Here is a 27,816-nt window from a genome sequence, read left to right on the forward strand (position 1 = left end):
GTGGGTCACAGCCAGTATTTCTCTGGGATGGGGTGGGATGGATTAAAATACAGCACAGAGTAAGGACAAGTATTAAGTATGATTCTTTGAAACATATATTTTTATTGGGTTGCTATGTATTTTCTTCCTGTGCTTATAGTACAAACAGACTACTGTGAAAGCCATTGGTCTAAGAAAATTGTGTACTTTGACACTCATTAAGAATCTCACCAGAGCAAGTCTATTGATAACAAAGATTTTCAAGTTCAGTGAATACCAGGATAGTATGGATTCCTAAGATTCTCTTCTATCTTGTATGTAAAAACATGCTTGTCCTATCATGTTATGGGGAACATGGAGAACCTGGAAACATGGAAATGAACCTTGCAGAGTTGGGTCACTCCTATCCAAAGTAGTGGAAGGATTTCAAAAGTGCTCCCCACCATTCACCCTTATCATTAGTAGTAAGTGAAGAATCAGGTTAAGTCCTGAGAAGGATCTTGGCATTTAGTTTTTGTCCTTAGCAAATGATAATGACATGAATAGCAAAGTTATGTTTATATTTATTGATTGTGTCTCTTTTCTTAAATTCCCAGGAAGCAGGAAATTTATGATTTATTCTATTTAGAAAAATAATTGCATATTAACTTTGTGTTGGGTTCTCTTCTAAGGGCTTTACAGGAACTCATTTAATGCTCACCGCTGTACTGTGCATTAGATACTACTCATGTCCCCATTAGGTAGAGGCACAGAGAGGTTATGTAAGTAGTCCATGGTCACAAAGCATACCCAAGCCGCCCAACTCCAGAGCCAGTGCTCTCATATTGTGTAGGCCTTAAGAAGTCCATGTCATGACATCATGCCGAAATGCTGTGGCCATCTCTCTTTGTCTGATACCAGTGAAGACATTTCTAGACCCTCAGATATTCTTCCTGCATCTTAAACGGATTGAGAACCATCTGGAAGGTGGTGGATTTCTAACGTTAGTTGGAAATACCCTGATGTTTCCTTTTTGGTTACTTCCCAGGTTCATCAGACTGTGTCAGCCTTAAAAACCAATAACATAAATGTCAGTGCCCGGGTACAGGCAAATGCATTTTTCTCTGGGGACCAGGTTTCCAGTGACAAGGAAGGTAAGTAAGTCATTTTGTCAAAAATCATTTTTGCCTGCAGTAAGTTGCTGCTGTATAAATGCCTGTCTTGTGATTTTAAAATCTTTTTTTTTTTTTAAGATTTTATTTATTTGAGGGGGGGGCACATGCACGAGTATGGAGGAAGGGAGGGGAAGGGGCTGTGCCTCTCTGCATCTTACTCTCAAGAAGTATATGTCCTTGGTTGCCTGGCTAGCTCAGTGGGTTAAAGCCTCTGCCTTTGGCTCAGGTCGTGATCCCAGGGTCCAGGGATTGAGCCCCGCATCTGGTTCTCTGCTCAGCAGGGAACCCGCTTCCCCCCTCTCTCTGACTGCCTCTCTGCCTACTTGTGATCTCTGTCTCTCAAATAAATAAATAAAATCTTTCAAAAAAAAAAGTATATGATCTACTATTGGTCTTGTTTTGTCGATTTTAGGTGAAAATTGATGCCCTTGGCAATTTTTTTCTTTTAGGTTATTAACGTACATTTTCTGCTTTTTCTAGTATGTGTCCTCTTGTTTTTGTATGTATAGTTGAATAAAAACAGCTATATAGTGCAATTAACATTCCCGAATGGTAGGACAGAAATTTTTCTGACTTTAAGCTCCAATTGAGTGTTCCCCTGTTGTGGGCATACAAGTCCAAAGCATCTGAGTGTCATCATTAAAACAAAACTAGGACCAGGGGCCTGTTTCTGATTGAAGGCAATGCAGGCAGTCCTTGATTTGCAGAAATCTAGCTTAAAACACCTTGCACTTATAGATGGTAGAGGACTCCCACTGTTCTGGAAATGGTGGACAGCTTTGGCTATCCCGAGTTTACCAGCCCTCATGGTTTCTGATTGGCTTTAACAGAAGAGAAGGAGTTGAGTCAAGTGGATGGATGGACCCTAGTTTTTTGTTTTTTGTTTTTTGTTTTTAAAGGTGAAGGGATGTTAGAGATTATTTAGGCAGATCTCATTTTAAAAGTAAAGAACTGTGGTCTCATAGAGTAGATGACTTATCCATGTCACCACTCCTAGCTAAGAGATCACATCTTCTGCTCTGAATCCAGTGTTTGTGCCAGTCTCTAAGCATAATGGTCTGGGCAAAGCTATATTGCCATTTAAGGCCTAGTCATGAAGTAAGTTTTCTGTTTTTTAGGTCTTTAGCTCAGTAAGCCACCAGAAGTGGCAAACAAATAACATGTTCGCTTTCTTAATTCCCTTTGTCTATTCATGACTTACTGGATAATTACTAACCTAGAACCAAGAACACATTTTAAGAAGGGTCCAGTGATAACTTTCAGTTATCAGTGAATAACTTCCAGTAAAATAACTTTACTGTGTTGGTAGTCATGGTCTTTCACTGAAGACTTTGAGATTATGTGCTCCAGAAAGCAGTCACTTTAATGCTCAGGCAAATTATTGTCTTAGTTTGAAGGCAGAAGCGAAAGAAAAAAAGAAGCAAATGAATATCCCAGCAACAAACGTGAGATGGTCCTTTTGGTAGCTTATATTCCCCATGTGATCATCCCATATATTAAGTTTGATTATCCTCTAGTACTCTACATAAAATACGAATTAAAAAACAGGGCTTTAAAACAGATTCTGACTTCCATAACTGCATCTCATCCATATCACAGCTTCATTTTAGTACTGAGTGTCCATGTGCTTTAGAATTAATGATCATACATTCTGCTGAGCTTAATTTTTTCCATTTTTGAAGACATTTTTATTAGTTTGAGAGTATATATAATGTTCAGGTACTTGACAGAGACATATATCATCTATGATGTCTCTTAAATGAATGTATTCAATACTATTCACTAATTTGATTCATTCTATATTGAAACAGACCTAAAAAAATTAGTATTTATAAGCCTGAATATGTCATACTGTTACAGCTGATTTTGAGCTTTATTTGTATTCAAAGGCCTCAACTAAGAAAAAGACCCTGAATTTTTGTTTTAACTATCATTTGGTGGGCATCTGCTATATTCTGTCATATCGCATCCATGAAATCGCTCACTGCTATAATCATGGATCTTAACATCACCATTTTACAAATGGGAAAATGGAGGCTAACAGCTTAAGTGAGTCTCTAAGGCCAGAGAGCCAGAACTTTAACTCTGATCAATTTGACTAAAATTACCATAATTGCAACTGATTTTTTTTTTTGCACTCTCCATTCTCTTTCTTTCAGAGGATTATATTCGTTATGCTCATGGCCTGATATCTGATTACATCCCTAAAGAATTAAGTGATGACTTAGCGAAATATTTAAAGTAAGTATTGTTCATCTTTAGCCATAATTAGGAAGTACCTCGATGCTTCTTGGTTTCCCAACAATAGGTTCCTTAATGGCTCTATCACATCACTGCTTCTCATAAATTATTTTTGAGTTACCTCCTAGACTCTATGGTTGAAGATGGTTTTTAATAGACAATGATTTATTGGAACAAAATGATTTGGTAGATACTGATTGCAGAAACTGGCGAGTATTAGGACTGGAATTATGGGCTGGTGTGATTTTAGAGTATAAACGGTATACAGTTTTATCACCAGTTAGACTTCACTAATGTGGTTTTTTGTGATCATTTTAGTATATGTGCTGCCGAAGCGAGCACTGTGATCATTTTAAGAGAAATAAAGATTAGAAGAAAATAAGAGATGGCATGTAGAATTTTTTTTTTTTTTAAGATTTTTGTTTTTAATTAGAGAGCAAGAGCCGGGGGTGGGGAAGGTGGAGGGGAGGGACAGAAGGAGTGGGAGAAGCAACTCCCTGCTGAGCAGGGAGCCCAGTGCAAGACTTGATCCCAGGACTCTGAGATCATGACCAGAGCCAAAGGCAGATGCTTAACCAACTGAGCCACCAGGTGCCCCTAGAATATTTTTGAAAGTTACATTTAAAGGTTTTGTACCACTTTCACTTTCATGAGATGTTTGCCAAGTACCTTTATTATGCCCAGCACTTGGAACTCAAAGGATGAAATACAATCTGTGTCTGAGGGCGGAAAATGGGTTTATGAATGATTTATTTGTGTTATGTCCTTCATGAAGATATTTAATATAACATAAAGACTTTACCTTAGACTGAAAAGAATGTGTTTCTTTTCTTGATTTTAGCAACTATTGTTAAGTTTTTATGGGTGTGATAATAGCTTTTCCTGATTCGTATAATAGCTTTCTCCTCTGATACATGAAAATAAAGTGGCTTCTTTTCTTTTCTTTTTTTTAAAAGTGGCTTCTTAATAGATATATAATTGCTGTTTTTAGCAAATTGCATAGGTCCTACTTTAAAAAACAATTAGTGGAAACTGGTTGAAGTGTTTGAAAGCCTGCTTTAAATTGATAACCCTGTCTTTCTGTTTAATATTTCCCTGGGTTCCTCTGTGCCTGTTTATCTCATTCGTGACCTATGTCTTTGTACTCCGGTTATTTTTCAGATTCTTTTCTTTCCTCTGAAGTGATTAGCTTTTGGTTAAAGATTCAGGTAGAAAGATATGTCAATTATACTTCTCTTTAATTGAAGAAAAGTCAAGTTTGTCAACAGTTAAAATAATTTTTACTTTTAAATAGATGCTGGATTCCACTCTATGTTAACTAAATTGTATTTAAATAAAAAATATACATGTGCTGGATTTGTCATTTATGAAGGAAAAAAAATACTACAATGCCAAAATGTAAATTTATAGAGGCTAAAGAAAAGCAGTTCCATTGCAACAAATGAATTCTAATTTTATTTTTTTTAGTTCAGACAATTCCAATGTGAAGAAAATAAATATTTCTTCATTTACAGAAATGTCATTCTTGACACTGAGGTGATAGTCCAGGAGGACACATGGAGGTGAAGCTAGTCCATGAAAGTAGCCCTTGCTAAGTCCGTTGGCCCAGTCTCTCTGTTTGCTTCTCTATGAAAAACCATGACTGATTCTTATTTTTCACTCCATAGGCTTCCAGAAACTTCAGCATCGTTGCCAAACCCTCCATCAAAGGTAAGGAGCTGTGACTAAGATATCTTTGGGGGACTTGGAAAAATAGTACATTTTTACCACATAGGTTTAGTGTGCTCTAGTCCATTTTAAAGCATACTAAATCCTCCTTGGGTGGAGTGATGTTGTGTGGATTAAAGGTTATAAGGAGCTCTTTATCAGTATTTTTTTATTTTTGTAGATTTGTAGATTTTGTAGATTTGAAGATTTTGTAGATTTTTTTTTGTAGTGCTGAGAAAACCAGGTAAGAGTTGATTGTACCAGATACCTACCTAAAGGTCTTATAGATACATAATTAAGATTCAGCCTTCTTGGGTTAGGCAGGTCCCGCAATTACCCTGATTAATCATCAGGAATACTCAATGGATAACTACAACTCATTTTGCCCGATCTAACTGTTATGGCCGCAGAGGCGAACAGAGCATAATTCTGCCGCACAAAGAATCCTTTGAGCAAGGATAGCCAAACTTTTTCTTTCTGTGCTAGGAATGATCAGCGCAACTTGTGTCTTGCAAAAAACCCTTCCTCTTCCAGATGTTCTCAAACTGCCACCCACAGCATCTTGGCCCCATGGGCCACAGCTTGTTTTTGTCTCCCAATGCAGAGAGCAGAGAAGCCAGTGGTAAACTGCACCTGATGGCAAACTGCAGCGTCCCTCAGTCCAGGCCTGATCTCAGACAAGTGAGCGCTGCTCAGAGACAGGGAAATAAATAAACACGCACCAGCTCGTCCATGAGGCCATTCTCTTGCCAACAGAATAATGAATGCCTCGAGACTGGAAAGTGCATGTTGAAGAACTTTCCTCTCTCCCGGCCTTCAAGGTGGCCAACATGCTTGGATTTTTTTTTTTTTTTTTTTTTTTTTTTTTTGGTCTCATGTCCTGTTTGGAGGTTGTGGCGGCTCTGAAAGCACTCATTACTTTGACTTATGAGAAGGACAGAAAATTTCAAGTGCGTCAGCCTTAGCGGTGGCCATTTTCAGCAGGCTGTCAAAGGAGCGCCATCCTTTCCCTTTGGGAGGAATAGCGCTGGGCAGAGGTCAGCTGCTGTAGGGCCTAAGGTCCTTCTAGGTAAGACCCACGTTTCTTCCAGTCTGGTAGTTCATCTCTGACAGTAGCTCTGGAGGACAGAGGCATGCTTGCCTTGCTGGAACTAAGAAGATGGGCATATTTGTTCCTCTCTTACTTCTCTCCTTCCAGAAACAAAGCATCTTTCTTTTTCCCAAATATCTGTCTTCCTTAGTAACTTAGAGATCATTCGTGAAGGATCAAAGCCTGTTCTTGAAGGTTTGGCCTTTGACACCATCCAGGGTAATGCATTTCCTACATTTACTCTTAACCCGGTTTTCTGTTTGCCTATTTTAATTTCCAAACTTTAAATCGTTTGTGATGTCATAGTGTATGATTCAGATCAGGGGTCGGCAGACTTATCCTATAAAGGCCACATAGTGACAGTTGGAGGCCTCACAAGGCAGATGGTCTGTATCACAGCTCCTCAGCTCCACTGTGGGAGCGCAGAGACTGCCGCAGACAATTTCTGAACGGATGCAGGCGGTGGCGTTCTAGCCAAACTTCATTTATAAAAACAGGCGGCTGGCGGGGCTGGGCTGGCGGTTTGCCAAGCCCTGATCTAGATCTCACAGTCCTGCTTCTCCTAAACCTCAGCCTCATCTCCTGGGCTGCTTAGTTGCTATTCAAGGTCTCCCAGTCTGTGATGTCTGGCTGGGGCTCTAGTGTCTGGAGTGCAAACTGGACAGGTGATGTACCACGCTTTAAACAAGCTTAGGATAACATCTTCTGCCAGCCTTCTTGTCTGTGTCTGGGATTTGATCGATTTTTACAGTCATACAGTTGATGGTTTTCAGCAAATCCATTCCAGTGGCTATTAGGTGTCTTTATATCTGTGTGTAAGATAGCATAAAGCTTGGCATCCTTAATATGTTTTGCATTACTTTCTTACTATCCCATGTTTGCCTGTGTCGACGCTCAGCCTCCAGCCCCCGCGCTCTTCCCTTGTTTGCATTTATCGCTGGCAGAGCTGAGTGCAGTCAGTGGACTGGAGATACTCTGGAGTTCCTTCCTGCAGATCATTTGTAAGAATAAGACCCATCCTGGCATTCATTCCTGTGGTGCTCTGCTCTTGGCTCTTCTCTTGCCAGAACTGTGTCCATTCAAAGTCGCAGCCTTTGTTACTGTCTTTCTGAGCCATTTTCTGTTTCTTCTGAAATAATCCCCCCAGACCTGTAGTGATTTGGTCTTTTTTTTTTTTTCCCCTTTGGAAGTAGGCTCCATGCCCAGCATGAAACCCAACACAGAGCCCAACGCGGGCTTTAAGCACACAACCCTGGGACAGAAACCTGAGCTGACATCAAGAGTCGGACTCTACATGCCCCTATTTGGTCTTTTAAATAAGAACAGTTCAAATAAGTGTAACAATTGTGATTCTTTCAAACATATTCAGCATGTGCTGTAACATTAGAAAAAGTTCAGTGCAGAGGCTGACCACAGTCATCTTTTTTGTGAGCACTGATTACCGGTATCCTGTTTGATACTATTAAAACACCTGAACAAGTCATCATCTCTGTATATGTGACACCTCTGTATACTTACAAAGAAGTACTTTTCGTCTTTAGCTCTTGTCTTGAACGTTTTTCATTTGACTTACCAGCAAAAAGTGACTATGCGCAAGCATTTCTAGTGACATCTATAGTAGAACATTTTGCTACAGTGGATCACAAACCATCTTATAACTTTAAGCTTTTTGCAGTTTGAGACAGTTAATAGCCTTCGTCGTTATGACCTGTGAGTTCCACTCTCCTGGCTGAAGATACTTTTCTAGTAAAAATATGCATCACCTAAACACCCTTTATTGATCTTAATTTTTAAGTAGAAACATATTCTTAAGAAAGTTGCTTATATACCTACTTTGCTGGTAGTAGTTCATTTGTGATAAACTAGTCTTTTTCTTTTGAAGATTCATTTGCTAGAGATTACTGTGTGCCCAAGAGAAAGTGTTGCCATATGATGTTCTATATTTCCAGGAGGTCCTCCCTGTTCCTTTACAGTGAAGAATTTCAAGACACGTTGTTTTATCCCTTTGGGTTTTTAGACATCTGCCATGGCATGTTTTAAAACTAACTCCACAGCTCTTAGTTTGGCAAACGCTGGGTTATGAAGAGGGAGGCCGGGAATAAATCTGCATTTCCTAGGGAAGATCCACATTGGGTCTTTCAACCCTGGTGTCTCCACAAAGAGCTTGAAGATCTGCAGAAATCCAAGTTGTGGTCACATGCAGTCAATTCTCTATGTTAAACATCAAGACTTACCTGCCCTGCTATGGGCCTTTTACATAGTAAATGTGTCACAGTTCCTTCCATAATGTCAACATTAAGGCCACAGTCTAGCTTTTGACAAGGCTCTCACATTCGTTGGTACAGAATGCCCTCGTGAAAGGTGAAAACATGAAGTAAAGGTGGACTTAGTTGTACTGGGCCTCATGGAAAGAGCTCTTGTCCAGAAATGGAGATCTCACGCCTTATCCTCTGCTAAGTGGGCTTAAGTCATTTGTTTACTCTCTCTGTGCTTCCTTCTCCTGCTGGCTGCTTGCCATGCAGGGTTGTCCCTGTGTGGACAAAATGAGATAATTGAATTGAAAGGAGGTAAGAACATGAAGCTATACAGAAATGGTAATAAGAGAATAATGTGCCTTATTCCTAAATGGACGTTACATCAGCCCAGAAGGTGACTGAAGTGGTGTTTCTAACTGGACTCCTGGCCCCTTTGGAGGGAATTTTTATCTTTGACTTATGTGCCCGCCTTCACCCCTTCAGACTGTCTGTAAGTCAGCAGTCTCCTAAATACCTCCCAGTCCCAGTACATACAAAATATGTGATCAGTACCGCTAGACGGCCCAACGGGCTAGGTCACGGACTCACCCTAGCATATCCCCCCATCACCGACACAGCTTCTCAGAAGGGATATGTGGCTTCTTTCCCCCCAGATAATTGACAAAATGCAGAGTAATCCCTTTGCAGGGTCTGCTGTTCCATTTGGCCTTCCATTTGGTCCAAATGGACCCCATTGTTTTTTAAAAAATGGATTGACATGTCAAGGTGACATTTGACATCACTTCACTGCTCTAACATTGCAGAAAGTAAAGTTATCTGATGAGCCCGTAGAAGCAAAAGAAGATTACACTAAGTTTAACAGGAAAGATTTGAAGACTGAAAAGGTATGTGTGTCCAGCCAGAGTGGCATATTCCTGGATTCAGTAGGTGGCCCTGAGGACATCCGGGAGTGATTTCATGCTTGATTCTGATGTTACAATTTTAACCACAAAGGACTGTGAACTTGCCTTTCTATGACTCAGTAATTAATTCAGAATTATGAATGACAATGAATATGTCATGCCAGGAAGATTTTTTCTGAATCAAGGCAAGGCACTATACTTAGCAAGAGCATGCCTACACTTTGCTGTGTATTCAGAGTTGGGGGGAACAGAGTGGGGGAGCTTCCACAGCTCATTTTCTGTCAACTCTACTGCCTGGAAGCTTCCCTGGACTTATAATGATGACAGGAATTATTAATAACCCTACCGTTCAGCAATCAGCCCAGCAAATATTTTTGTAACCTTTCTTACAAAGTTTTATCGAATACATACATTATAAAAATATATACAGCTTTTAAAATTGGCATTTTAATATATTTATAGTTTTAGGGTTTTGTCCTCTTCAGTTAGTAGTATATTGTGAAAATGTTCTCATGTGATTAGGCATTCTCTGACAGATTATTAATGGTTTCATGATATTCAATTCTTTGTGTTATTTTATTTCACTGTAGGGCACATAATCTATTTAGTCATTCCCCTGTTTTTGGACACTAGGTTATTTCTGCCTTTTTCATTCTTTGTTTTAATGAAGTGATAAACATTCTTATTTATAATCTGTATCTCTGATTATTTCATTACACACAATTTAGAACTAAGAGTAAGGGCTTAGAAAACATGAGCTCTTTCCATGATTATTGAGAGAATATATATGTGTGTGTATGTGTATGCTTATGATTTTATCTATATTGTATTATATATAATAATATATATGATTTTTTCATATATATTTTATCATATATAGTCACGTAAATGACTATATATATATATATCATATATATAATCATATATATGATTGTATGTGTGTATACAGAATATATTTGTAAAATGCTTTCCAAAAATGTAGAAATTTGTATTTCCAACCATTATTGCTACAAGATTGCTCATCTTGCTTTCTTGACAACACTGAATATTATTTTTATTCTTGAAAATTTTTGGCTGTCTGATTAGGGTACATTTCTTCGATGAGAAAGGTTAGTTGTTTTTCCAAATGCTTATTTGCCCGTTTGCATTTTTAGAAGTTGTCAGTTCATGTCCCTTGCCCATTTTTTGTATTGGGATAGTGTTTTTCTTGTTGAATTTTAAGCGCTCATTCTAGATTAGGAATTATTAACACTTGATGACATATAGGGTACAAATAACTCTCTAATTTGAGTTTAGCCTTTCATTCGATTTTTTAAAGTTTTAAGTTTTTATGAAGATGAAAAGTAGGAATTGTTTTTCCTTGTGACTTTCTCATTATTTTTATGCTTAGACTTTGTCCATCCCAAGATAAATTCACTTCCTCTTAGATTTTAACAACATTCTCTCTCCTTAGCATTTAATTTTTTTTATAGATTTTATTATTTGATCTATATGTAATTTATCTGGGCATGTGATGTCACGGGTATAATCCCAGCTGAGATTTGGCAAGATAGCCAATTATCTCCATGGCTTCCTAAGCAGGGACATTGAGTTTCTCTGCAAGTACTAATTCTGCCCCATCCTTGTAACTGTGGCTTTTTGTTACATTTACTTGGGCACAGCCCCAGGGAAATAGGGCTGGGCCAGGATGTGTCTGTTAAATACAGAGGATAACTGGCCACAAAGAGCCATCACTTCTCACCATTCAGCCAAAAAATAAACCTCCTAAGATGTAAGTGACAGAATGTGAGAAGCAAGATTTCAGGGATCATATACTGTGCCTGTAAAAGCTTCTTTGACAGTGACTTTGTCTCCCCGTTCTCAGGGAGACAGATGAGTTTTTCCCTTTGCTGAGTCCCATCAGGTTTGCTTCTGCTGGAGAAGGTGAGATGCACTGAAGCAGAGTCAGCGGCTGTTCACCTGCCGGCAGTGCTAGTTCAGGATATGGCACAAAACCAAACCAAAGCAAAACAAACAAACAAAACACAGGGACCAGGAATTTCAAAGGCAGAGTTACTTGGAGTCAGCTTTTTGGCAAGTATTTCTCTGTTGGAGGAAAACTGGGGCAGTCATCCTGCTGGTCCAGGATGCTCTTCGGTACGGGTTATTTTTTTAATATAATAGTGTTGTCCTTGGTTTCCCGTAGAGCCTATGAGTAAAATGCACCAGTCCATGGTGGTGAATTATTCATTGCGCAGAACCGCCAGGCTGGCATTTCTCTCTGACAGTCACGTCTGTGTCAGCTCCTTTGTTGGTGTTATTGTACTTCATACACCCTCCAGAATTATCCCCGTAAAGTAAACCGTTGGCTGTAGCATTCCACTCCTTAGAAGGCGGCAGTTTGGTCTCCCGCCTCTTTTACTGGATTTTGTGTCTTAGGTCTGAATTGTGAATGGAAATCAGATTAACAATAAATAAATAAATTAATAATAATAATAATAACTCCCTTATGAAGCATGTTAGTAGCCAGTAGTTCTCTTCATGAACCTTGAGACATGCATGCACGGTCTTGTTTGATTTGCATGTACGATTTATAAAAGTTAGTTACATTTGTAATAATTCTTCTCTTATTTTCCTTAACAGAAAAATAGCAAAATGACTGCAGCTCAGAAGGCTTTGGCTAAAGTTGACAAGAGTGGAATGAAAAGTATTGATTCCTTTTTCGCTACAAAAAATAAAAAAAAAATTGGAGAGATCTGAAACTTTGGAAAATGAAATCTAGCCAAAATATTTGCCTGTTACATGTTCCATTTTTGTCCCCTCCCCATACCACTGTGCCTCCCGACCCTTAATTACCACCTTTTGAAAAAAAAAAAAAAAAAAGAGGGCAATTTTCAGAGTCAAACATTTCTTGGTATTTGGTTTTTGTGTTTCTGAACAAAATATGGGAAAGTCATTGTGTAACTTCATGGCTTGTAGCCTTCAGACTCTTGTTTGACATCATGAAAAGTAATCAAGTGAATAGAGTTAACCTCTCGCTAGCATCACAGTTTCCTCAATAAACTGGCGTGTGACAATATTTGAGTGTATGCCTGTTCTTTTAAGCCAGTCTGTCACATGGAAGTGACAACAATATGATTTTCAGCATACGGACAGAATCCGATAACCGCGATCAGAGAAACCACTACTTTTTCAAAGCCTTGAGTTTTTAGTGAATCTTCTGTTGAGTATTTTCTGCCCTATGAATCTGTGTTTGTTGTAGAAAATAGAGAAATGCATAATATTAAAATTGTAATCGCCCAACGTGACATTACCCAAAGATCATATGGCACGTGTTCTTGTAATAATTTTATTATTATTATTATTATTAATAATAATAATTTTATCTTCTTTCTTGGCAGCATCATTTTGTGAGCATTTTCCCAGGCTACTAAAGTATTCTTCATAAATATGCTTTTTTAGTGATGGTCCTTTTTTTAATTATTTGGATATGTGATTATTTAATGACCATGACCCTATTTTGAACATTTAAATTGCTTTCAAGTATTCACTCTTTGAAGAATCAGATTACAAGTCAATGTTTGGTTTACAACTTTTATTGATCCCTTAGAATGGATTTTAGATGTGGGCTTCCCAGTTTATAACAGAATTGTCCAAATATGTATTTGTGGGTAGATCTTTTGTAGAAAGCATACAGGATCTTACACTTTAACACATGGTCGTTTCAGTTGTTATCTTATCCACTGCCCCCTTGTTAACTTTGAATGTTAGCTTTGCAAATAAGTAGGGGGAAAGGCATTTTTATTGTCATTTTAATTCACATGTCCCCATTAGTAGTAATGGTGAACATTTTCACGTTTACTTAACCATTCATCATCTTCTAAAGAATTATCTGTGTATGTCCTCTGTTAAATTGTGGCAGTGTCAGTGTTTTTCTTATGGACTCTTAGAGATATTCTATAACTTAAAGACAGTTTTTGTCCACTGTGTTCATTGTAAATTTTTTCTTGGTCTGCAAATTGTCTTCAATTTTGTGTATGATTTTTTTGGGCCATGCAGATGTTTTTGGTTTTTACGTAGATACACACATATATGTGTGTGTGTGTGTGTGTGTGTTTGTGTATGGTAACATACCACTATATAGAGAGAGATAGATACTTTATATCTATATCTATTATATATATATATTAACTTTTTCTTTACATTGATTTACATACATTTCCTTTGCAGGTAAGTTAACCAGTCACTTCTGATTTTTTAATAATTTTTTGTTTTATATTTAATTACTTAAATCATCTACAAAATTTATATTTAAATATGCTGTGAGATAAAGCTCTAATTTGATTGTTTTCTTACTTGTTGATTTTTCCATTAGATCTCTACAATTATTTTGTCAGGGTTCAAGAGTAAGTTCCAATGGGATTTTTTATTGCGATTTTTGTTAGACACATAAATTATTTGGGTGAAAAACAGACATGTTTATAAAATTCCTTTTTGCTGTTTAGGAATATAGGATTTCTCTTTATTTGCTAAAATCCTAACCATACCTTCTGCTACTATTTTGCTTTTCATCTTCATATAGGTTCTAAATACTTCTTTTTAGGCATATATCTGGGTATTTTTGTCTAGTAATGAAATCTATTTTTTAGTCACATCTTCTAACTGGGTATTTTGTGGTAAACTTCTATATTTTTACATATTTATCTTTTAAATAACCAATTTACTAAACTATTAATTTAACTTTATTACATTCATATTGGGGTTTTGATACATAAGGTATGTAATCTTGGAAAAAATGGGTGCAATTCTAATAGTTATACCTCTTTGATATCCTTTATATCCTTTTACATGGGTGATAATACCTGGAACAGTGTCGAAGAGTAGTAATAGTAGTCAATCGGTCTGATTTGTGATTTGATTAATGTATGTTACCATTAATTCTGACACTAGCTGTTGTTAATATGATAAAGAATATCTATTTTTGATGTTTCCTTTCATACTTTGTTTCCTTAAGGTTTTAATTAGTAATTGGTGTTGGTTGTTATCAAATATGTTTCTAGCACCTCTTGAGGTGATGAGGGGGTTTTTATCACTGTTGAACTGTACTTGAGTTCCATGATAAACCCTCCCTGACCTTGTATAAAGAATACCACAGTGTATGCTTCTGGGCTAGCTATGTCAAATCTAGCTGTTAATTTGTTTTTCTGGGCTTTTACTTAGAATTTTCTCTTCTGTATTCAAAAGCAATATTGCTATTAGGTTTTAGTGTTAGAATCGTGCTAACCTTCCCATTTTGACCAGTGTTCTGAAAGGAATAATTTTGCATAGGAACACTCTATTTTGGGGCCATATTTAAGAAAATGGTTAAACTGTTTAGCACTGAGACTTCTTTTTTGTTATTGTTACAGTCTTTAATCTGGAGAATTTCTCACCTGGTCTTTGTGTTACTTGACATTGACATTACTGAAGAGTACAGGCTAGTTACTTGGTAGAATGTTCTGCACTTTGAGTTTGCCTGATGTTTCGTCTTGACTAGATTCAAGCAATACCTTATGGGTACCTACAGAGGTAACGATGTGTCTTTCTCAGTGAACTGTCTCAGGAGCCCTAGTGTGACCCACTTCCAGTGACATTCACTTTCATTCACTTTGATACAGGTTTATCCACTGTAGAGTTACTACTTTTTTCTTTGTGATTAATAGGCAATTTGTGGGAAATTCTTGGGGACTTTTAAGTATGCTATTCCTTATCAAACATTCACCGACAAAGTTTAGAATCGACTGGTGATTTTTCTAACTCCTTCATTTTGTCTTTATTATTTCTTTCATATTTAGCTGACATTTTCTTTAAGAGGAATAGCTTTCTTTCTTTGCTTATTTATTCATTTATGAACTTATATCAGTATGGAATTGTAGATTTTGTATTTTGTCCAGTGGGTTCTTCTGTGCCAGGGTCTTCCAGGCGCTTGTCCTGTTTCTGCTCAAGCTGTAAATCAGCCTTTCTCCTAAACAGCCAAGGTTCCTTTTCATGGAGAATGATATTTAGAAACCAAAATCTAGGCACAGGATGTGCTCATTCCTTCTATCCATCAATGTGTGTAGTCTTTGTAGATTTCTCTCCTATTCCCAGTTCTCCAAGAGTTTTGATCAGGAATGGATATGAATTTTGTCACGTATTTTTTCCTCATTTATTGAGATGCTCCTGTAGCTTTCCTTTAATAACATTGTCTTTTAATATGTGAAGTACAATGATTATTTTTTTTAAGATTTTTTTTTTAATTTATTTATCAGAGAGAGAGAGAGGGCGAGAGCAAGCACAGGCAGACAGAATGGCAGGCAGAGGCAGAGGGAGAAGCAGGCTCCCTGCCGAGCAAGGAGCCTGATGCAGGACTCGATCCCAGGACGCTGGGATCATGACCTGAGCCGAAGGCAGCTGCTTAACCAACTGAGCCACCCAGGCGTCCCTACAATGATTATTTTTGAAAGTTAAAATACCATTATATTCCTGGGATAAACCCTACTTGGTCTGTAGTGGATTATTCTTTTCATATACAGTATTGTGTTTTACTTCCTAATATTTTGTTAAGGGTTTTTATATCTCCATTCATGAAGAATGTTGGTCTGTGGTCTTCCTTACTTGTAATATTCTGTCTAGTTTTGGTATCAGAGCAAAACTGACCTTGGAAAATGAATTGAGAAATATCCTCTCATCACCTATTTTCTGAGTTTATATGAGATTAGTAATTGTTTCTTCCTTTTATATTGGACAGATAAAGCCATTTGGGCCTGGAATTTTCTTTCTAAGAATGTTTTTAATTACTAATTCAATTTCTGTAATAGAGATAGAGCTATTCTAATTTTCTTTTGCATGTGTATATGCCAGTTTTAGTTTAATTTATGTCTTTTAAGAAATGTCTTTGTTTCATCTGTGTTGTCAAATTTATTGGCATAACATTTCTCATATTTTTAGTATCTTTTTTATATCTGTGCATCTGTAGTCATTTCTTTTTTCATACCTTGTTGGTCATGTGTATCTTTTTTGTTTTCTTAGTTAACCTGGCTGAATATTTTTTAACTTCTTTGATACTGTCCGAGAATCATTGTCTTGTGGCTCATGTTATTTCTAATGAGACATCTGTGATACTTTTTGTATTTCTTCTACTTTATATTAAAGGGTGTCCCCTTTCCTCCTGGGCTTCTTTTAAGATTTTTTTTCTTTATCACTAGTTTTCAGCAAATTGATTATGACATGTTGATGTGGTTTTCTTTGTGTTAACTTGTTTGTGGGTGTATTGAGCTTCTTGAATCTTTGAGTTTGTAATTTTCATCAAATTTGGAAAATTTCTGGCCAGTGTTTCTTTAAATATTTTTCTGCTTTTTTTCTTCTCACCCCCTCAGCTTCCAGGACTTCATTTACATGTATGTTAGACCACTTGATAATAATCCACCATCCTTTCACTGAGTTTCTGGATTTTGTTTTATTTTATGTTCATGTTAGACAGTTTTCTTGTATTTTCAAGTTTACTTTGTCTTGTAGTGTTTCATCTTCCATTAACTTAGCTAGTGAATTTTTATTTCAAATAAGGGAATTTTCAATTCTAGATGCTCTATTTGGTTCTTTTTTATGTCTTTCCATTTGTCTCATTGTGTTTTCTTTAAATATTTTGTTATAGTTATAATAACTCCATAAATGTCTACTGGTTGCATCATCGCTGTCACTTCTGGGTCTCTTTCTCTTTTTTTTTTTTTTTTCTTTATTTTTTACTTCAAGATAATTTTAGACGTACAAGAAAGGTGCAAAAACAGTAGAGTTTCCATATACTTTTCACCCAGCTTCCTCTAATGTTAACACTTGACACAACCATAGTGATTATCAAGCTCAGGAAATTTACAATAATGCAATACTATTAACCAATCTACCACATTCTTGGAGTAGTACTGTTCTGAACTCTTTGCTCTACGTGTAAGTCCTTTAACCTCCACAACGGCTAGAGTCATAGGGTGGGCACCATAGCAGCCAGGATAGTGACAGCCAGCCCAAAGGGCTTGCTTAAATCCCTTGGCCCTTTGCTTCTCTTATTTACATCGTTTATCTTTTTGATTAATGTGCTTATATGGGGCAGGCTTCTAAAACTTTCTTCAATCTAGAAAACCGCTATGTACACACACCTCCATCATTTTCGTCAAACCATACATATTTCTGAAACGGATCTCAGATTACCAACATTCTTTTCTTTGTATGTCTGGTTTATCTTCAATTTAAATTTTCCCCATACTCTGGCTCTCGGGCTCTCTCATCTTTTCTTCATTTTCCATAGATTACATTACCTTGTAGTAAAAAGAAATGTGAAGAGCACAATTATCGGGAAGTACTGTCAAAGGCTGACCAAGTGCTTTGCAGGTTTTAAGCACTTTTCACATGAATTTATGTGATTACTCCTTCCAGAAACAGTATGGCACCATTGGTATTATTTCCCCATTTTACAGTTGAAAGCCCAAGGTCACACAGCTAATAAGGAGCTGAACCAGAAGGTCAGCTCAGGACCTCTGACTCCCAGACTCTCCACACCAAACTCCCTCTGCCCAGAGGAACTGACTTCCATTACACCTGGGAAGTCACGTCATCTGCTATTAAAGATGACCTAGCTTGACTAGACACCTGGAATCACATACGTCCTCCCAAATAGCCCTCTTTCCAGGACTAATCCAAGCTTTGGAGAGCACCAGAGTTAGATGCAGTCAGTCTCTTCGTGGAAGACAGAGAGCTCCTCCCGGTCCAGGATGGGAAGGGCACTAGCATTTTCTTAATGTCCTTGGAAGATGGCCACTGGCTTTGACTGTCTGAATAATGGCAAGAAATGACAAGATTTATACACCTTTCCTATGCTGGGATTCATATACTCTTCAGGGTCATTAGACTGACAAAGAGGTTCCCTACTTTATGTTTAATAGTCCTTTACGGTGTCTGCAGCAATCACTTACAGTAGCAACTCTGATCTTCACAACAAACCCCTGATGTAGACCAGAAAGGGGGTGTACCCCGTTCCATGCTGGTGAAAATAGGTGGCACGGACTGAAAGTGGCAGGCTCCACCACTACCTTTTTACCCTCAAGCCCAGGATTCTTTCCTTTCTACTGACTGACCTAAGCTGCTTATTCATACCATTGTGTGTGTGGCTTTATGGCCATTTTTCCCTCACAAGTCTGTTTTAATTGTGAATTTTATTTTAAGGAAGGAAAAATCAGACTTACTGTGCTATATCATCTTGCTCTATTAAAAATGAATTCTGCTTGTCAATTTATCCTCAACAGTGATAGCCCAGAATTGAAGTAAAGCTACTCAGCTGGTGTATTTGCATGTCAGATCTTTAATTCAGCTGTCAGCCTTTTCACATTTACTGTACTTTTGTTAATGTTATTTTGATAGTCTCACATTAATCAAGCCTATTTGAGAGGGAGGGATCACCAAATATGATTTATAGAGGAACTGACTTCATAGATGTTCAAAGAATTGTTAACCTTACACATGTGTTTTAATCAGAATGTGTATACAAGTAAAGTTAGTCTTGTGATTTGTTCTTTTCTAAAGAAAAAAAGCCCAGGGACAAGCTCAGATTCATGTATCCCTTTAAGACTTTATACTGAGCACCTGCTACATGCCAAATGTTCTAGGCACTAGAAATGCAACTGTCAGTGTGGCCCACAAAAGCACCTGCCTTCAAGATGTTTCTGCTCTAGGAGTGCGGTGTGTGGGGAGGGGGGGTGTCTATGGAAAAGGCTGAGCAGAGGGTGACAGGGTTCTGCAGAGGCAGCTGGTTAGGGAAGGTCTGACCTCAACTCCTCCACATTATGGCATAGAAATATGATTTTCATCAACTTAAAAAAAATGTTTTTGAGAACATAATAGCTACAGAGTAAATTATGTTTGACCTTGTATACAGTCAGAAAGCTGCATGTCATCATTAAACACATTAAAAGGCATTCTTTAGAGCAACGTTAGGGGCCACTAGTGGCACTACTGCTCCCAGCAAATCTACATTTATCTATTTTTTATACATTGGCCTCCTACTTTTTAGAGGAAAAAAAAAAGCACCTGTCTTTCAAAATGAAAGAAAAAGGAAGTGAGTAGAAAGAGGGCTTAAGAATTATTCAACTTAGGGGCACCTGGGTGGCTCAGTGGGTTAAGCCGCTGCCTTCGGCTTGGGTCATGATCTCAGGGTCCTGGGATCAAGCCCCACATCGGGCTCTCTGCTCAGCAGGGAGCCTGCTTCTCCCACCCCCCTGCCTGCCTCTGCCTACTTGTGATCTCTCTCTGTCAAATGAATAAATAAAATCTTAAAAACAAAAAATTTAAAAAAAGAATTATTCAACTTAAAACCTTGTTTTCATATGTTTCTTATATCTTTGGTTTTCTTCTGAAATGATGGTGTTCATTCCACAAATCTGGGTGATGTGAAGATTTTGTATTTCACTCCCTTTGCACAGTGGAAAGAAAATACGCTTCCTACCCATGCACGCTCCTCCAGGAGACTAATTATAGCCCCAAAATGAGCTCAGAAAGGGAGGCTGGCCAGGATGGGGACCCCACCCCTTACCTGAAGTCTTCCCTCAGAAGCAAAAGTGTAAGGTTGCTATTTCTCAGAACTAAAACAGCCCACCCTGCTTCTTTGTTCTAGAAGGTGCAGCTAGTGCTTGGGGTTTAAGGTGACTACTTCAGCTTGCCAGAATACAACATGTTTTCCTTTTCTCTCTAGGTGGCAGCACAAAGACAGAAAAGGGGCAAGTGACAGAGTGACAGCAAGTCCAACGCAAAGCCGGGCTGCTTCTTCTATAACTTAAGACACTCTCAAGGGGCTAAGATTTTTTCTTCTGTACCTTCTAGAAATTCTGCTTATGCCAAAAGGTGTGCTTTAAGGAAGTAACCAGTAAAGATTCACTTCTTTGATTAACACCACTAGTGCATGTGGGTAATGAATGGCCTTTTGTCCTTGAGGCCACTCTGTCATGAACTTGAATGCACCCCCAGAATGCCCAGAGTGTGAGAACTCAAGCCATGTCACCCCTCAGCCCTGGCCTATCTCCCATGGTACAGTACCATGGTTCTCATTTCAAAACAGTGGGAGAGGAAGGTACATGGTGAAATGGGGGTGATTTCTGAAACCTGACCCTGTTGACTTGTGTCCCCTCCTGGGGCTAGATGAGCGTGGGGTAGGTCTGTGTGCTGACTATCAAAACTTGATTCCACAGTAAAAACTCTTACGAGCCAACTTCCTACCCTGACATAAAAGAAAAAAGAAAAAGCCTGACTTTTCTTTACTCCTTATCAGTTTGGCAGCTACTAATTTAAAATGATACCTGGACATGTACGTTTTACAATCTGCTGGAGGTATAAACACTGACTCGTTTTTTTTAAAGAAGTCTAGTATGTGTATGTGTGTGTGTGTTTTTAAGTAAGAGCATAAGACATGGGAAAGTTGCAAGTAGAGACCAAAAAGTAAGTTAGTGGGGAATTCTGATGCACAGTGTATACATTGGTGGGGAAAGGGGATGGTAGTGAAGAGATTTGTGCAAAAATACCCAGAGATTTGAGCTGGTGCATCCACATGACACACAAGAGGAGTAGGGTAGAACCCACTCAGTCATCTTCCTGCATTCGCTGGGGACCCAAACCTCTTCTTCCAGAAACGACTTTGTTCTGGTTCTCTAGTTCCAGCAGGTAAGTAGAACCTCATTCTGGAAAGTGCTCTGTGGTCTTTTCCACACCTCCTTTCACACAGAGAAATTTGCTTTAACATTGAAGACCTTTCAGTATTTCTGTAGTTGATACGTGAACCCTCCTCTTCAAAAACACAACTCAGAACCTGCTGTGGGAATCGGGTGTATGACAGGCTTCCAAGAGGGAGCGCTCAGCAGAAATCACCCGTTTGGACTCCAGGCCATTTGGGTAAGAACCAGGAGCCTGACACCGAGTGCAACATACAGTTGTGGAGTTAAGATCCTTTTCCGTCCTCTCCTTGCATCATCCCAAGCCCAGTCATTGGAGGCCGGTGTATATTTTGGCCCAAAACAACTGCCCATGCTAGAGATTTACTGTCAGGTGTGCTGTGCCTCCTTGTGCAAATCGGTTTGCCTCTCAGGACCTCATTTCAGGGCAGGAGAACCAGCTAACATGTTGGCTGTCCCTTTCTCCTCCAAAAAGACACTTCTGGGAAACCTCTGTGTGGGCACCATGTTCCCACAGGTATAAGGCTGCCCCAACTTCAGAAAGGCTTGTCGGAACAGTTCTGTCTTCCACTGACTCCACTGTCCAATTGTGTCTTTGGCCTATTGCTTCCTTTCTCTCTCTCTCTCTCCCTCCCTCCCCACTCCACCCCTCTACACACACACACACACACACACACACACACACACAGACTTGCTCACTCACTGCCTCAAATGTAACCCACTCCTTAGTGACCAAAGCCACCGAATACTGGTGACACCTGAGTTGTCACAGGAAGCCCCACTCTCTTACCTGTGCCCCAACCTCATACTCCATTGGCCTCTGAACTTTAAAGAACTACTAATACTTTAAATTCAACACACCTAAATTATAAAAAAATCATGACTCTTTAAATCTTTACATAGTAATTCATGATATAGTCCCCCCCCAAAAGTTAAAAAGACAAGCATAAAAATGAGCCCTACCCCTATCTTTGCCCAGGCCCCTCTAGGTACTATTTCCTTGAACCTGAATCTGCTTCTTTTCTTAGTCATCCAATTTCCAAAGTTCAGTTTCTATCCTTTTTCTAGCTGGCAGCCCCCTACTTTCCATAAACTACTTTATTGTTTAACCTATATTGTTTTATTAAATTGGTATATATTTATATATGCTATATGATATATGATTCTATTGATTCCTCCTTCAGAAATACTTCACAGGAAAACTAAAAGTAGATCAATAGCAGTAAGACCCCAGTCCTTTCAAAAAAGCCCATTCCTCTGCATGCCTGCTGCCACAGCATAAGGCTCTTTCCCACCTGGCCTGTGAGCAGCCTGCAGGCAGAGACCATATGGCCTGTGTCTCTAGTTTCCATGGAGCCACGGCCTCACGTGTTTCACCCTCAGCATGTGGGTCACTGATACCCCAATAAAATGAGATACTCCTTCCTTGTAAGATGGTCAAGGACTTCTAGAAAACAGTCCTGCTTAGAGCCAGAGAAGATGAGGGAAATGAGCCACTGCTAGGAAGGATATTAAAAAAGGGCAACTTTGGGCTCCTGGGTGGCTCAGTGAGTTAAGCGGCTGCCTTTGGCTCAGGTCATGATCTCAGGGTCCTGGGATCGAGCCCCACATCGGGCTCTCTGCTCAGCGGGAAGCCTGCTTCCTCCTCTCTCTCTCTGCCTGCCTCTCTGCCTATTTGTGATCTCTCTCTGTCAAATAAATAAATAAAATCTTAAAAAAAAAAAAAAGGGTAACTTCTGGAGGCCAAGTTGGGGAAAAATATATCAAAAGCCTTAAAATGCTGTAGTCTCTTTGCTTCAGCTATACCTACTGTTAGAAATATAGGAGATGACCAGGAATGTGTGCAAAGATTTAGCTACACTCTGTGACCCCTCACAGGAAGCAGGGAGGGAGAGAGAGCTTAAGGAGACGGTACATGATTGCTCCCAACTCCACCGGTGTCTCTGTCCCTTGTGCTCTGGCTGTGTACCCTTAGTACACCACTGTAAGAAATCTAAGCTGTGAATCCAACTATTTGACAACTTCTCTGAGTCCTTACAGCAGATATTCAAACATGGGAGTTGTCTGCAGGACCCCTCAACTCACCATTGTGGGGACACAATGCATGGTACTTGACATTTATGAAGTGGTTTATTACCTATTTTTTAAGTTAAAGTGAAAACAACCTCAGAGAGCTGGAGTTAAATCTATCCTGTGAAAATTCTCCAAAGAACTAAGAAATATTACAATTGATTAACTAGATCCCCATGACACAAATAAAGAATGTACACTCTTCCTCAAAAAGCAGAATAAAAAATGATTCAGGAAATTTAATACAGTCAAAGCCAGTCAACCTTTTTTCTCAAGAAGAATTTTCTGCAGCTGAAGTTGGGGAGACACAGGGAGCAATGGCCTGGATGCAAGCTCCCTGGCTTTCCCCATCTCCTCTCTCCCCCACCCCAGGTTGGGTAATCCCATCACATAGGGTGACACACAGTATGGGCACCAGGGAAGGCTTCTCAACCTTGGCTGCACGTTGGGAGTCATCTGGAAGTTTTGAAAAAACACTCACGCTAGGGCCTCTCCCCTGCAAAGTCTGATAGAATTGGTCTGCAGTGTCTGGGCGCTGGGATTTCAAGGCGCAGCACCTCCCAACGCCCCCACAGCCCTACCATTCCATGCCAGACCCTGCCTTTGAAAACTGTATTTCGCAAGGTCCAGACTTCCACTCAAGGCCAATTTATTCTTATTTTCAAAGACTTCCTAAAACTCATTTCTGGTTTCCTAGCTCACAGCCAGTGGGCAGGCACACTAAGAAAAAACACCACCTTTTTATCTCAACAGCATGAGAAGACGGGACCAGTTAGGACAAGCAGAAGAACTCAAAACCATAAAAATCAGGGTGATTTCGGAGTGGGTCCCTCCTACGAATATCCTGGTGCCGTCATTCCTGAGAACGATGTGTTCAACCATGACCGCAGTCTGCACCAGCTCTCGGTACCACGCTCTGTTTTACACGCGTCGCTTGACATATATATGCTTGACATATATATGAGCTGCATATGGTACCTACTGTCTTGGGGAAGCCCCCTCTTCCTTCAAATGTAAGGCCATCCATTTGCCGTCTTTAAACTTTTCTCCAGGGAAGTACTGCAGGCTCAGAAGCCCATCAGCTGTTAACTGGCAGAGCTGTGAGCGATCCTAACTTTTCCAGCCCCTGGGCATGGCTGCTCAGGGAATCCAGGAGCAGCTCGAGGTCAGCTGGGTGACGGTAGCTTGCCCAGAGCCTGAAAGCCCGGTGGAGGTCTTCAGGTAGCCTGAAACTACATGGAAATGTAGTTTCACACGAGAAGAGCAGAGCCCCAGAAAGGGAGACATGGGGATTGCGGGGTGTCGAATGGCAGGAAATGTAGCTTCACAAAAATAAGAGAAGAGCCACAGAAAGAGAGCGTTGGGGATTGTGGGTGGGGGTGGGGGGGTTGGCGGAGGAGAGACCCGCAGGTGCCCCTGAACTGGAATGATTGGGATCCAGGTGGGCGTGGCCTGAGGCGAGGCGCCAGGAGGCGGAAGGGTCCGCCCCTTTCTCAGAAGGAGAAACAGGTGAGGTCGCAGGAGGATACAGTCTCGGCTCCTAAGGGGTGTGAAGAATCTCTTCGGGATATCATTTCCCTTCTCCCGGCCTGGTGTCATGGCCGGAAGATGGCAGTGACAGGTTTCAAGATAATTTGTGGTTAGAGGGTGCGCTCCAAGGAGACACCCCAAAGACTAAGTGTCCTGCCAGGAGCAGCTGTGCAGAGGCCCTGGGGTCAGCAGGCCCAGGCAAGGCCCCAGGAAGACCCCATCTACCCAGGTGCGGAGAGGAAGTCTGCTTTCACAGCCCATCCTTCGGGTCTCAGTTGTCAACCAGCCCAGAGGTAAGAAATCATTAAATGGGCACTAATCATTTTACTACTCATTTATCTTCCCAGTGAATGCTTTTCAGCACAAGAGTTTACATTTCCAAAGAATAAAGACTCGTAAAAAGGGTGGTGGGGTTTATGGCTGCAGGAAACTGGCTCCCAGTTTGCTCTGCTGACAGGTTTATAAGACCAAGAAAGTTCATAAGGTAAAAAGAATTTCTAAGCAAATATATTTTTGGAAAATGAATTTTTCACTTTTTTTTCTTTTAACAAATATCAAGGTTATTTGCATTGATTTCATTAGTGAACAGTGAAAAACGGTTGAGATGCAGGGTTCAGTTTTTAAAACGTGATCAAAAGTACCAATGAGTTTTTTTGCTTGTTTGTTTTGTCTTGTTTTAAAAGATAAGCTCGGTAAAAGACGTGTTTTGTCCGTTTTAAAAATGGCTAATTTGCCTACAATTGTTTGATTAAAGTTTGAGTAAATGAATGCCACTTTGTTTGGAGTATAGTTTCCAGAGCACTAGCCTGAACAGACAAAATGTAGTCACCGTAACACACCCTGGATTTGGCCATTGGGGGATTAACAGCAGAGTGGATCTAATTATCGTGGTTGTATTCTTGATTATATCAATACGATATGTATTAAAATGTCTGGTTTTTAAATAACTGCCATGGAGATAGGAAGGAAGGCAGGGGAGCCAACGGGCTTGGGGACTGGAAATGTTACCATAGTCCATGCATTTCTGGCAGAGCAGGCCAGCACATGGAAGAGAATTGTTTAGGGAAAAACACTGGGCTCCTAGACCAGGAAGGTCTTCTACCCCATCTAAGTATCCTTGAGCCTAATTTCCATCATCTGTGATTCATTTCTGAGAGTTAAAACTTGGGTTGTCCACTCTGCCATAAGGCTTTAGAAATCCTTCCCTTCGTTGGAGAAATGAGGTCCAGAGAAATGATTTGCCCCAGTGATAAACCAAGAAAATATCCGGAATACTTTAAATCCATCCTAGGCTTCAAAACATCTCCATGCTCTGGAAAGTAAGTTACATATTGTTTTCCATGAGAAGATTTTCACCATATTCACAGCTTCAATCCTTTAGACTGTTCACATGGAATTTGAAATATGAATGTCCATGGACTTTTCCCAGTTTGAGTATAAAAATGGGAGAGTTGTCTCTCCCCTTCTTTGAAGTTGTGGAAGGCAAAAGTAAAATAAAAAATGAAAATAAAATATCCATTTTCAGCAAAACTAAGAGGGAGCTAAAACTAAGAACAGCGAAATAGCAAAAAACAGCATAAATAAATAAATAAATAGATAGATAGATAAATAGCTCCCACCCAGCAGGGGAGCCGGCTGGGGCATGAAAAAGAGGAGAGAAGAGTATACGGCTTCAGAAATCAAGATGAGTCAGAAAAATACCTTCATAAAAAGGGAGAGATGAGGTAAGGAGCAGAATCTGAGTTTCATGTGTCACTACAGAGGAAACCATGCACAAATAAGGGCAGCAAGAACTTTCTGGACCCAATTTAGGTGTGAAAAGTAGAAATGACGAGATGAAAGCACGCACACGTGCGCGCACACACACACACACACACACACTCTTTCTTGCCTGGCAAGCCGTATCTGCAAGAAACAAAAAAGAAGAGAGGTGCTTTTTGAAAACCCCCATAGCTACCTGTCTTTATTGGCTGGGGAGAATAGATTTAAAACTCATGCACAAAATCTTAGCTCATAACGAAAATCCCTAGTAGGCTAGGATGTGATCCTGCAAATATTTGCTCCAAGAAAAACTCGTGGGCCTCCAAGGTGAGACATTAAAAATAACCTACCCCAATTATTTTAGAGATCCAAGAAATGAAACAAGAGAAAGATCAGGAAAAGCAAATGGCAGGTGAAGTGCTGCCAAAGAGTGGATGAAAATAGTAAAACGTGTTTTACTACAGATGTGAAATATTTAATGGCACAGTCATAAATATTTGTGCCTACCTCTACAAAGCCGGGCACAAAGGAGAGGTGGGACTGTCCTACCCAATGGCAGTGACAGCAAGACAAGAGACCAAGAGTGAGCTGGAGAGATTCAGGGTAGAAACGGGAGAAAAAATAAACCGTCAAAGAAATGAAGATGAATTGAGAGAGAAAATAGACAATGATAAAACACAGTAAGGAGTTTAGAGGATAAAAAAATGAGAAAACCAAACAAAATGAAATGGATATGGGTGTAGGAAAGATTTATTAAACAGGACACGAGAACTGAGCTTAAGATTGATACAAAAACCTGGTAATAATTGTACAACATTTAAAAACCAAAGCTATTTAAAAATACAAAGCAAAATTCTACGAAATAGACTCAAATGACACATTAAAAGAATAGTAATACGGGCACCTGGGTGGCTGAGTGGGCTAAGCCTCTGCCTTCGGCTCAGGTCATGATCTCAGGATTCTGGGATCGAGCCCCCGCATCGGGCTCTCTGCTCAGCAGGGAACCTGCTTCCTCCTCTCTCTCTCTCCCTGCCTCTCTGCCTGCCTCTCTGCCTACTTGTGATCTCTATCTGTCAAATAAATAAATAAAATCTTTAAAAAAAAAAAAAAAAAGAATAGTAATAATATGACAAAGTGGGATTTATTCCAGTCAAAGATGGTTCAATTTTAGGAAGTCTCCTTACATGAATTCCCATATAAATGACCAAAGAAAAAACTATGTATTTATCTCTTTAGATGATTTGAAGATGTGTAGTAAAATTCAACTTCCACTATTGATCTAAAAAGAAAATCAGTGACATAGGAACAGATGTGTACTTGCTAACATAAACCAAGTTGAAAGTCAACATTATGTTTAAAGGAGAAATACCAACAGCATTCCTAGTAAAGTCAAGAATAAGCTAAAAATGTTATAAACAGAAAAGA

General features: G+C 39.4%; 1 protein-coding gene across 4 annotated transcripts in view; it reads left to right on the forward strand.

Annotated features, from left to right (window-relative positions):
* The window catches only part of RNASEH2B (ribonuclease H2 subunit B), a 63,344-nt gene extending 43,087 nt beyond the window's left edge, over nucleotides 1-20,257 (forward strand). Inside the window, exons 7-11 of one of the 4 annotated variants that reach the window (XM_059143951.1) lie at nucleotides 1,007-1,112; nucleotides 3,293-3,374; nucleotides 5,042-5,084; nucleotides 9,230-9,310; nucleotides 11,951-12,386. In XM_059143951.1, coding sequence (XP_058999934.1) covers nucleotides 1,007-1,112; nucleotides 3,293-3,374; nucleotides 5,042-5,084; nucleotides 9,230-9,310; nucleotides 11,951-12,067 — 429 coding nt within the window. In that variant the 3' untranslated portion in view covers nucleotides 12,068-12,386. Of the gene's footprint in view, nucleotides 1-1,006; nucleotides 1,113-3,292; nucleotides 3,375-5,041; nucleotides 5,085-5,685; nucleotides 9,311-11,950; nucleotides 12,387-20,060 lie in introns of those variants that run through there. The other 3 variants (XM_059143954.1, XM_059143955.1, XM_059143953.1) reach the window with 3 other exon arrangements.
* Nucleotides 20,258-27,816: the final 7,559 nt, after the last annotated feature.

This window comes from Mustela lutreola, chromosome 13 (assembly GCF_030435805.1).
Source record: "Mustela lutreola isolate mMusLut2 chromosome 13, mMusLut2.pri, whole genome shotgun sequence".
In the NCBI taxonomy this organism is placed as follows: Eukaryota; Metazoa; Chordata; class Mammalia; order Carnivora; family Mustelidae; genus Mustela; species Mustela lutreola.